The sequence below is a fragment of the Salvelinus sp. IW2-2015 genome, linkage group LG20, assembly GCF_002910315.2.
Source record: "Salvelinus sp. IW2-2015 linkage group LG20, ASM291031v2, whole genome shotgun sequence".
Taxonomy (NCBI): Eukaryota; Metazoa; Chordata; class Actinopteri; order Salmoniformes; family Salmonidae; genus Salvelinus; species Salvelinus sp. IW2-2015.
Window position 1 is genome coordinate 51494830 of NC_036860.1, and position 12027 is coordinate 51506856.

The 12027-nt window shown below is 45.2% G+C and overlaps 1 protein-coding gene and 1 long non-coding RNA gene across 3 annotated transcripts in view; one reads left to right on the plus strand and one right to left on the minus strand.

Annotated features, from left to right (window-relative positions):
* nf1b (neurofibromin 1b) overlaps positions 1-12027 on the minus strand; it is a 71180-nt gene that overhangs the window by 30672 nt on the left and 28481 nt on the right. For both annotated transcript variants that reach the window (XM_024013354.2, XM_024013353.2), the window contains exons 24-35: positions 10716-10832; positions 10404-10585; positions 9927-10138; positions 9503-9664; positions 6078-6181; positions 5695-5830; positions 5331-5393; positions 3997-4155; positions 3781-3878; positions 3509-3655; positions 3134-3280; positions 2140-2250 (exon numbers count right to left, since the gene is read on the minus strand). In XM_024013354.2, coding sequence (XP_023869122.1) covers positions 2140-2250; positions 3134-3280; positions 3509-3655; positions 3781-3878; positions 3997-4155; positions 5331-5393; positions 5695-5830; positions 6078-6181; positions 9503-9664; positions 9927-10138; positions 10404-10585; positions 10716-10832 — 1638 coding nt within the window. The remainder of the gene's footprint in view (positions 1-2139; positions 2251-3133; positions 3281-3508; positions 3656-3780; positions 3879-3996; positions 4156-5330; positions 5394-5694; positions 5831-6077; positions 6182-9502; positions 9665-9926; positions 10139-10403; positions 10586-10715; positions 10833-12027) is intronic.
* LOC111981873 (uncharacterized) lies at positions 966-2089 on the plus strand. The gene is made up of 2 exons (XR_002879633.2): positions 966-1363; positions 1641-2089. It is a non-coding gene; the product is annotated as an uncharacterized lncRNA (long non-coding RNA).

Here is a 12027-nt window from a genome sequence, read left to right on the forward strand (position 1 = left end):
CCCCCAAAGAAATGCACCCCACACATGACTGACCCACCGCCAAACCGGTCATGCTGGAGGATGTTGCAGGCAGCAGAACGTTCTCCACGGCGTCTCCAGACTCTGTCACGTCTGTCACATGTGGTGTGAACCTGCTTTCATCTGTGAAGACAACTAATCTTGTGTTCTCTGGCAAATGCCAAATGTCCTGCACCTGTGGACGTCGGCGCCTCATACCACCTCATGGAGTCTGCTTCTGACCGTTTGAGCAGACACCATGCACATTTGTGGCCTGCTGGAGGTCATTTTGCAGGCTCTGGCAGTGCTCCTCCTGCTCCTCCTTGCACAAAGGCGGAGGTAGCGGTCCTGCTGCTGGGTTGTTGCCCTCCTACGGCCTCCTCCACATCTCCTGATGTACTGGCCTGTCTCCTGGTAGCGCCTCCATGCTCTGGACACTACGCTGACAGACACAGCAAACCTTCTTGCCACAGCTCGCATTGATGTGCATCCTGGATGAGCTGCACTACCTGAGCCACTGTGTGTGGGTTGTAGACTCCGTCTCATGCTACCACTAGAGTGAAGCACCGCCAGCATTCAAAAGTGACCAAAACATCAGCCAGGAAGCATAGGAACTGAGAAGTGGTCTGTGGTCACCACCTGCAGAACCATTCTTTATTGGGGGTGTCTTGCTAATTGCCTATAATTTCCACCTTTTGTCTATTCCATTTGCACAACAGCAATGTGAAAATGTATTGTCAATATGTTGCTTCCTAAAGTGGAGACAGTTTGATTTCACAGAAAGTGTGATTGACTTGGGAGTTACATTGTGCTTTGTTTAAAGTGTTCCCTTTATTTTTTTGAGCAGTATATATATAATATATATATATATAATGACTGTGTGTGTGTATGATTAATACTATATATATATAATATTATATATATATATACACACACACACACACACACACACAGTCATTGGTTTCTTTCCACAAAATTTAGAGGCTATGACCTTGACTCAGCAGCAGGTGGCACCATACTGTACCTTTATGTTTCCTACTGGCACCACAGTGGGCTACATCACTCAATCACATCCACAAATACGTGTGTGTGTGTGTGTGTGTGCGGGAGAGAGTGAGTGAGAGAATGTTCATGGGCTGTAGATGGGTGGATCTCAGCTAGAGACTTGGAAACAAACAGTTTTGTGATTTTCCATGGGTACAGCTAAACAGAAACACCGGCCACCCCCGTTGTGGTGAGTTGCCAATGCCTACAGTCAACTATAACGATGTCATTAGCCAGGTGCAATAAAATACCTCCTCCCAAACTGTTGGCTTCTCACAAACCATCACCACTGAAGCTGAGAGGGTTTATCTCATAATAACCGGTAAGTGGCAGATCTTTGAATGGTGTTGGTGGTCCCGTTGTTGTTATAATTGGTCAGATGTTTATTGAGATCAATTTGCTGGCATTCATCGATCAAATCAGTTTACTAAGATTAACTTATTTAGAATGTACAGTGACCTTAATACAATACAGCTTTAATATGGAAACAGCTCATGAGAAATGTACTAGATTTACAAATGAAAGAGTGTAAAAAATGCTGTTCTACCTGGCATGCTGGTGACTGTGGCATGTTGGTTGTCTTATGTCTACATTGGCAGTTTGACCACAGAAAGAGAATGTATGTTCGTAGTGGTGTGCTGCAAATGGTTGTGATGGCCATTTTCTTGCTGGCTCAACATGGGACTGTGATCGGAACCAACTGCACCAATTCCACGTGCAGCAGCACCAATTCCACGTGCAGCAGCACCAACTCCTCTCCCCCACCCTCCTCTCTGTGGGGGTTTGGCCTCATGCTCCTGGCTCTGTCCCCCACTCTCCTGCAGCAGATAGCTACTCTCTGATGGCAGCAAGGCAGCTGTATTCACCATGTACTTCCTCAATCTGGGATGTCCAACTATTCTTTAACTACATATATTCTCACCCTAAGGAAGACCACGATGACCTGTACTCATTGGACACTTTATAAAAACCTTTTGTTATCTACTAAAATATAGCACACATGTTAAAACAACTATGTTTCTGAATAAATGCATRGTGATAAACTGAATACAGCGTTTCGTGACTTACTGTTGAAATGTGACAGTCTGCATGCCTCACCTGCGTGTGATGTAGTAGAAGACAGGGTTGCCGTTCTTGGAGGTGCCAGCCTGGTAGAAGATGTTGAGGGTCTTCAGGGCTTTGAACTCATCTTTCTCATGTACCTGGTGTCTGAGGGAGCAGGAGCAGGATCAAGACAGGGAAATACTTTCAGAGTACTACTAAAACAACCTCTGCCTCAGATGCTTTCATATCCTGTTTTATGAGACCGCTTTGTGACAGTGAGATCTACAGGTAACTGCCGAAATAAAGGAAATGCTTGAGTAAATAAGGGATACAAAGTACACCGAGTGTACAAAGCATTATGAAAACCTGTTCTTTCCATGACAGACTGACCAGGTGAAAGCTATGATCCCTTATTGATGTCACTTGTTAATTCATTGTTAGTTCTGAGGGCAAAAGGAGGGGGGAGCAACTCAATATTAGGATGGTGTTATTAATGTTTGTACACTCAGTGTATATTGAAAGCAGGTGCTTCCACATAGGTGTGGTTCCTGAGTAAATTAAGCAATTAACATCCCATGCTTAGGGTATAAATAAAAATGCCTACCCATGTATAAAAACACCCAGCTGCCCATTATTTTGGCTACCATGGCTAGAAGAGATCTCAGTGACTTTGAAAGAGGGGTCTCAAAGGAGCATAGGGAGGTTAAAGTGTGTGTGTGTGTGTGTGTGTGTGTGTGTTTTGGTCCCCACAAGGATTGTAAAACAAATGTGTGTGTCAAGTCACCAGATCTCAACCCAATCTTCTCCCAATTATGGGAGATTCTAGAGCAGCGCCTGAGACAGCGTTTTACTCCTCCATCAACAAAAACAACAAATTAAGGAATTTCTCGAGGAAGAACAGTGCCACATCCCACCAATAGATTCTACAAGTGTCTAGAACTCTATGTGAATTGAAGCTGTTCTGGCCCAATGCCCTATTAAGCCACTATGTTGGTGTTTCCTTTATTTGGGCAGTTACCTGTATGTAATAGTAACTTGATGTATGTACCTTGTCATAAACTCCTCGAACTTGGAGCTGGTGAGGTTGAGGCTGGACCAGTGGGTGTCAGCCACAGGTTTGTGCTCTGGGGGCCCCAGGTAGGCCAGGAGGGTGGCCATCTTGTCAAAAGGCCGTCTTCCCACTGCCTTATGATCCCTGATGAAGAACAACAAAGTTAGCAATAATTTCAGAGGTTACCATAACATCCAGTCTACCCTTTGATGCACATCTGCCACATGCAGAAGGTACAGAGGTGTACAATAGTATCAAACAAAGCCTCCTGTGAGATGGGCATTTGTTTATTCTAAAGATCTGGGTTATGTGAAACATCTTCCTTATCTCTTGTAACATCTAAGCCATACATGTTCCATTCTGCCCACTCACCTGTTGCTAGAGAGGTACTGTCCTATCTTTTCCTGGTTGTTCCACAGCAGCCGGTGCAGGGCCAGAACGTTGCCATCACTGATGAAGGACAGGCTGTGGTTGACTGAGTCACTGGCAGGGCAGTCTGATGCGATGTCCAGGAAAAACCTACAACACATAGGTCAAAGGAACAAGATGTAGCTACGCCTGCTAGGGTAATTAGTATCCAGTGAAAACATCCAATACATATCAATGTATTCTCAGAGACAGAAGAGATCCTTCTGTTATCATACCTTCTAGCTGCATCAAAGTTGCTTTTGACAAAGTCATTAAAAGGCCTCATGTGCTCCTCTTTGGTGAATACAACATGGTTGGCAATGCTCTGCTGGATCTGTAAGAGAACATTAAAACCATGTTAACAACAAGGCCAGATCCTCAAATAGAATATAGCATATTATTAAAACATATCAGCTTTGTATACATGTGGCCTGGGTATCCTGTCCACTTACCTTGGACATGAGCTTAAGGCCCCTCTCAATCCTGGGAGGAGGTTTCTTATCCAGGATGCCTGCCTCATAGGGCGACACTATGGCAGGGTTGATAAAACGTAGGAACATGGCACTGCCCACCGCCCCTATGCTGTTCTGGGGGAAACGCTGGCTGACCACCTGTGTGTGAGGGTGTTGGAGGGATGGTAAGAACAGGGGATGATTCATTGTTAGAGAGAGGGAGAGGAGGCGAGGGCATGGGTTGGAGAAGATAGAAGGGTAGAAAGAGTGCAGGGCGGAGAGGGAGACAAAGTATTCCACAGTCTAGAGGACAAGATGGCCACATCATCACCTCCAAACCACATTCACAACGCTAGGCCCGCTTCAAAACTGAGTTAAGAGATTAAAAAGGAAAGCAAGGTACCTGGGAATCTTGAAAAAGGGGAGAGGAGAATCTTAGACCAGTCCTAACTACTAGGGTAGAMGTGATACTGTACGCTTCTGAAAAAACAATGGGCGATGTTCAATTAAATCACTGTCCTAAATTGATCAAATGTTCTGCATGTCCGCATACTAAAATGGTATCAGTTGTAACACACGTGTGTTTTAAAAGGGATATTGCAGCAGTGGAATTACTAGGCTGTAAGATAATGCAACCTCATGAAAAGTCTTGTTTCATTGCTGCTGTAATAAGACAAGCTGTCATTAATGACCTGCAGTATTAGAGTGCTTTGAAAGGTCAGCCAATTACCAGGCCTCCACAGCTTACKCAGTCCCATCAACACAGGATATTTATCGCTAGCAATTTTGACCATCATGCCAATATGACATCAGCCTATGATGGATGCACAACAATAAGCTGCAGATTTCAGATACGGTAAATGCAGTATAGAGAACTGAGGGTGTGGAGGTATTTCTGCACTGCGAAACTTAGCTAGTAATGAATTTCAGAGAAAGCCTTAGGACTTCACAAGTGTTACACATTCCATGAGAGCTTTCAAAAAAGCGGAGTGGATCCTGAGTCGCACAGCACAACTATGTGCCAAAGTGCTCCTTGACCATCTGCAACATGAGCCTGTTTTCATCGACCCCCAAACTCCTTTCAACACCAACCAGTAACAGCAGTGGATAGGAATACTGCAGTTTCACCAGTGCCAAGAGTTTGTTTGTGGTGAGCGTACATTAAAATCCATATAAACTCATTTGAAAGTAAAAGTATTAGTAGTGGGATTTCAGGTGAGGATTGTAAGGAGGGCAGGAGTATAAAGTAGTTTAAGGTGATAGAACAGCAAGAGGGTGAATGACCTTCCCTTTCTTTCAACAGAGTGGCCAGGGAGAATGTTCTCTGAACTTACTGCTTTTTTGCTTTCCTTTTTCTCTTTAACTGTGGCTTTATTCAGTAGAGAGTGGCAAGTTGCCTACAGAACAGAGATGGGCACAAAAAAGGTCACGGCAAACACACACACCACAAACACGCACTGCACAAATACTTCTACATTCATATACAGACACTGCACAAAAGTGCAAATCTTACCTTTTGATGTACATTTACCTAGTTCATAAAAAAACCCCTGAAAACATTATGTGAAAACATAATGGTGGCCATTGCAGAAAAAGTTAAAATATTCAAATAAATGGAACCCTGTCCGTTAAGATGGGGGTTTACAGACTGTGGAGTGGGTTGGAGTTGGCAGTAGAGGTGTGCAGTCTAATATGTACCTGGAACAGGCAGTGACAGACACTGCGCAGCTGAGGGGGGAACTCTGTGGAGGAGTTGATGATGGCCAGGAAGAAACGGTTGGTGATCTGCAGCAGGTTCCTCTGGTTCTCCTCCAGGATCTCACTCTGCTCCAGCCTGCAGCCAGATACATGGAACCAGCCAGTCACAACCACAGACACAGTAGGAGATACTGAACCAGTCAAAACCAGAGACAGCATCGAACAATGCAACAGGTCATGTACCGTACAATTCTTCTTCCATGTTGCAAAAATAAATCTAAGATGGTAGGGAGGGGGCTGCCTTGGTTTAAATAGTACAGATGGAAAACAAAGTGGGTGAATGAGTGAATGTGTTGTGTCTGTGGGGTCAGGGGGTAGGGTACCTGGTGGGGTCCACCTCGAAGCTGATGAGCTGCCACTCTGGGGCGGTGATGACCCCTCTGAGAAGAGGCTCTAGAAGCTTCTGCAGGTATGTGGCCCCATACACCTGAAAACAGCAGAGGGGTGGATACACAAAACACACAAATTCAAAACTAACATTATAGAAAGCAGGCACCATGCTTATTTGAAAGCCAAAGACCACATACAGTTGAAGTCGGGAAGTTTACATACACCGTAGCCAAATTAATTGAAACTCAGTTTTCACAATTCCTGACATTTAACCCTAGTAAAAATGCCCTGTCTTAGGTCAGTTAGGATCACCACTTTATTTTAAGAATGTGAAATGTCAGAATAATAGTGGAGAGAATGATTTCTTTCAGCTTTTATTGCTTTCATCACATTCCCAGTGGGTCAGAAGTTTACATACACTCAATTAGTATTTGGTAGCATTGCCTTTAAATTGGTTATCTTGGGTCAACTGTTTTAGGTACCCTTCCACAAGCTTCCCACAATAAGTTGGGTGAATTTTGACCCATTCCTCCTGACAGAGCTGGTGCAACTGAGTCAGGTTTGTAGGCCTCCTTGCTCGCACATGCTTTTTCAATTCTGCCCACAAATTTTCTATGGGATTGAGGTCAGGGCTTTGTGATGGCCACTCCAATACCTTGACTTTGTTGTCCTTAAGCCATTTTGCCACAACTTTGGAAGTATGCTTGGGCTCATTGTCCATTTGGAAGACCCATTTGCAACCAATCTTTAACTTCCTGACTGATGTCTTGAGATGCTGCTTCAGTATATCCACATAATTCCTCCTCATCAAGCCATCTATTTTGTGAAAGTGCACCAGTCCCTCCCTCAGCAAAACACTCCCACAACATTGATGCTGCCACCCCCGTGCTTCACGGTTGGATGTGTTCTTCGGCTTGCAAGCATCCCCCTTTTCCTACAAACATAACGATGGTCATTATGGTTCCAAACAGTTCCATTTTTGCTTCATCAGACCAGAGGTAGTCTGACTTTTTTCTGGCGGTTTTCGAGCAGTGACTTCTTCTTGCTGAGTGGCCTTTCAGGTTGTGTCGATATACACTGCTCAAAAAAATAAAAGGGAACACTTAAACAAACACAATGTAACTCCAAGTCAATCACACTTCTGTGAAATCAAACTGTCCACTTAGAAGCAACACTGATGACAATACATTTCACATGCTGTTGTGCAAATGGAATAGACAAAAGGTGGAAATTATAGCAATTAGCAAGACACCCCAATAAAGAGTGGTTCTGCAGTGGTGACACAGACCACTTCTCATTCCTATGCTTCCTGGCTGATGGTTTGGTCACTTGAATGCTGGCGGTGCTTCACTCTAGTGGTAGCATGAGACGGAGTCTACAACCCACACAAGTGGCTCAGGTAGTGCAGCTCAGTCCAGGATGGGCACATCAATGCGAGCTGTGGCAAGAAGGTTTGCTGTGTCTGTCAGCGTAGTGTCCAGAGCATGGAGGCGCTACCAGGAGAACAGGCCAGTACATCAGGAGATGTGGAGGAGGCCGTAGGAGGGCCAACAACCCAGCAGCAGGACCGCTACCTCCGCCTCTCTGACATGCAAGAGGAGCACTGTCAAAGCCCTGCAAAATGACCTCCAGCAGGCCACAAATGTGCATGTGTCAGCATATGGTCTCACAAGGGGTCTGAGATCTCATCTCGGGTACCTAATGGCAGTCAGGCTAGCTCTGGCGAGGCACATGGAGGCTGTGCGGCCCACAAAGAAATGCCACCCCATACCATGACTGACCCACCGCCAAATCGGTCATGCTGGAGGATGTTCAGGCAGCAGAACGTTCTCCACGGCGTCTCCAGAATCTTCACATCTGTCACGTGCAAGTGTGAACCTGCATTCATTCTCGTGAAAAGCACAGGGCGCCAGTGAGGAAATTGCCAATCTTTGTGTTCTTCTGCACAATGCCAAATGTCCTGACGGTGTTGGGCAGTAAGCACAACCCCCACCTGTGGACGTCGGCCCTCATACCGCCCTCATACCACCCTCATGGAGTCTGTTTCTGACCGTTTGAGCAGACACATGCACATTTGTGGCCTGCTGAGGTCATTTTTGCAGGCTCTGCAGTGCTCCTCCTTGCTCAAAAGCGAGAGTAGCGGTCCTGCTGCTGGGTTGTTGCCCTCCTACGGCCTCCTCCACATCTCCTGATGTACTGGCCTGTCTCCTGGTAGCGCCTCCATCCTCTGGACACTACGCTGACAGACACAGCAAACCTTCTTGCCACAGCTCGCATTGATGTGCCATCCTGGATGAGCTGCACTACCTGAGCCACTTGTGTGGGTTGTAGACTCGCTCTCATGCTACCACTAAGTGAAAGCACCGCCAGCATTCAAAAGTGACCAAAACATCAGCCAGGAAGCATAGAACTGAGAAGTGGTCTGTGGTCACCACCTGCAGAACCACCCTTTATTGGGGGTGTCTTGCTAATTGCCTATAATTTCCACCTTTTGTCTATTCCATTTGCACAACAGCATGTGAAATGTATTGTCAATCAGTTGTTCTAATGACAGTTTGATTTCACAGAAGTGTGATTGACTTGGAGTTACATTGTGTTGTTTAAGTGTTCCCTTTATTTTTTTGAGCAGTGTAGTACTCGTTTTACTGTGGATATAGATACTTTTGTACCTGTTTCCTCCAGCATCTTCACAAGGTCCTTTGCTGTTGTTCTGGGATTAAGTTGCACTTTTCCCATCAAAGTACATTCATCTCTAGCAGACAGAACGCGTCTCCTTCCGGAGCGGTATGACGTCTGCGTGGTCCCATGGCGTTTATACTTGCGTACTATTGTTTGTACAGATGAAAGTGGTACCTTCAGGTGTTTGGAAATTGGTCCCAAGGATGAACCAGACTTGTGAAGGTCTACAATTGTTTTTCTGAGGTCTTGGCTGATTTCTATTGATTTTCCCATGATGTCAAGCAAAGAGGAACTGAGTTTGAAGGTAGGCCTTGAAATACATCCACAGGTACACCMCCAATTSACTCAAATMATGTCAKTTAGCCTATCAGAAGCTTCTAAAGCCATGACATAATTTTCTGGAATTTTCCAAGCTGTTTAAAGGCATAGTCAACTTAGTGTATGTAAACTTCTGACCCACTGGAATTGAATTATAAGTGAAATAATCTGTCTGCAAACAATTGTTGGAAAAATTACTTGTGTCATTCACAAAGTAAATGTCCTAACCGACTTGCCAAAACTATTGTTTGTGAACAAGAAATTTGTGGAGAAAACAAGTTTTAATGACTCCAACCTAAGTGTATGTAAACTTCTGACTTCAACTGTAGTGTGTCATATCCTTTGTCAGAGAGCAGGGGTATTTTGCATAGTAAAAAAAGTTTGTCCACATTTTCATGCCTGGGCCAGTCATGTTGTGTACCTTAAAGCAGAAGGTCATGATTTTACTGGCTAGACTGTTTCCTCTGAAAAGTGTCTGCATGGAGTCAGCAAGCTCCACCTCCTTGGAGAACATGTTCCACAGCAGCTGGTAGAGGAGGTGGCGTGAGTCAAACAGAGTCACCAGCACCCGCGCCAGCTCATCCTGACATGAGAAATTAATTGTTACTGACACAGCTCACACTCTGACACCTGCAATCTACACAACACTGGCACAGCACTGGCGCAACACTAGCGCATTCATTCATACCTCAACAATCTCAGTGTGGTACAGTTGTGTAATATAAGCTAAAACAGTGAACACTATTTGTTTTAAAAGTTATTCAATTTTCACCCCCAGGTGTAATATAAATGTAAAGATGTCAGGTCCCAGAGAAAGGAGAGTGGGTGGTGAATAGACTACATACCCATTGGGAGCAGGGCACTACGTTGGCCAGAGCCATCGCAATAGGCAGCTCTCCCTGGTCTCCCATCATGGTGACCAGCTCCACCAGCCTCTCAAAACGGTCAGCAAGCACTGTCTCTGCCAGTGTGTCAAACTCTGTCCCCTGCTGCAGGATCTTAGTCAGCACCTCCATGAAGGTGGCCCTCGTCTGCAGGTCCTTATGGTAGCCCAGACCTACACACACACAGAAAGAGAGAGACATGTATTGTAATCTTACCTAAGTCTGACAAGAGGGAAGAACATTGACCATGGGCAAGTATTGTTTTAACAACCCTACACTAATGATGAATTATATGTAATGAACAGAGATCTAATTAAAGCCACTTCCACTATTACATCTTATTTCACATGTTAAGCACTTTAAACATGAAGCAGCCAACCAAAGAGTGAGCCTAAGCCTCATTCCTGATAAGTTGATATGTTAGGTTTCCAGACTGACCAATGGAGTGCATGAGGCCACTGTCCACGTTGGCGTTGAGGAGGTTGGACATGGCCAGGACGGTGCAGTGTCTGAGGGAGGCCAGGCGTCGAGACATGCCCCTCTTCCTCCCTGCCACCTGCTGCCCATCATCCTCCACCTCACTGCAGTCATTCAGCAGGTTCATGAACAGGGTGAAGTACCTGGGAGGAGGAGGAGAAGGAGAAAGATACTCTACTCATTCTCATTTAGAACACTTTATGACGTAAGCCACATTGCATAAGTAATGAACTTCAATAGTAACAGTGAGTAAAGAGAGGATAGCTGACGTACTTGAGGAAGAGCTGGGACTTGGCCTCCATCAGTTCCACTCCATCTCCCTCCTCAGGCTGGAGGGGCAGGCCAGCTAGCAGAGACACCACCGCCTCCATACTGGCCTGGTCCAGGTCCCTGTATATCACACAGCACAAAGCATAGTTCAGGGGTTAGAGGTCAGATCAAATCACATTTTAATTTCACATGCTTCGTAAACAACAGGTTTAGACTAACAGTGAAATGCTTACTTCACAATGACCCAGAATACAATAAAAAAGAAAATTAAGAAAGTAACATGAGGAATAAATACACAATGAGCAATGATAGCTTGGCTATATACATGGGGTAGCAGTACCGAGTCTATGTACAGGGGTACTAGGAAATTGAGGTAGATATGTACATACTGTATAGGTAGGGGTAAAGTGACTAGGCAACAGGATAGATAATAGACAGTAGCAGCAGCGTGTGTATATATATATATATATATATATATATATATATATATATATATATATATATATATATATCTGATGGAGTGTCAGTAAGTGCAAGTGTGTGGGTAGAGTCCAGTGTGGGTGCATAGAGTCAAAGGTTCAATGCTGATAGTCCGGGTAGCTATTTGGTTAATTTAGTACAGGTAGCTATTTGGTTAATTTAGTACAGGTAGCTATTTGGTTAATTTAGTACAGGTAGCTAGTCGGTTAACTTTTGGCTTGGAGTTCAACCCCAGTTATGTACTGGGCCGTATGCACTACCCTCTATAGCATCTTGCGGTCGGATGCTCCTTTGTCTTGCCGACATTGAGGGAGAGGTTGTTGTCCTGGCACCACACTGCCAGGTCTCTGAACTCCTCCCTATAGGTGGTATCATCGTCGTTGATCAGGTCCACCACCATGTCATCGGCAAACTTGATGATGGTATTGGAGTCGTGGGCGGCCACGCAGTCGTGGGTGAACAGGGAGTACAGGATGGGGCTAAGCACGCACTCCTGATGGGACCCCGTGTTGAGGGTCAGTGTAGCGAATGTATTGCTGCCTAACCTGACCACCTGGGGCGGCCCATCAGGAAGTCCAGGATCCTGTTGCAGAGGGAGGTGTTCAGTCCCAGGGTCCTTAGCTTAGTGATGAGCTTGAGGGCACTATGGTGTTGAACTTTGAGTTGTAGTCAATTAACCGCATTCTCAAGTAGGTGTTCCTTTGTCCAGGTGGGAAAGGGCAGTGTAGAGTGCAATAGAGATTGTGTCATCTGTGGATCTGTTTGGGGGGTATGCAAATTGGAGTSGGTCTAGGGTTTCTGGGATGATGGTGTTGATGTGAGCCTTTCAAAGCAT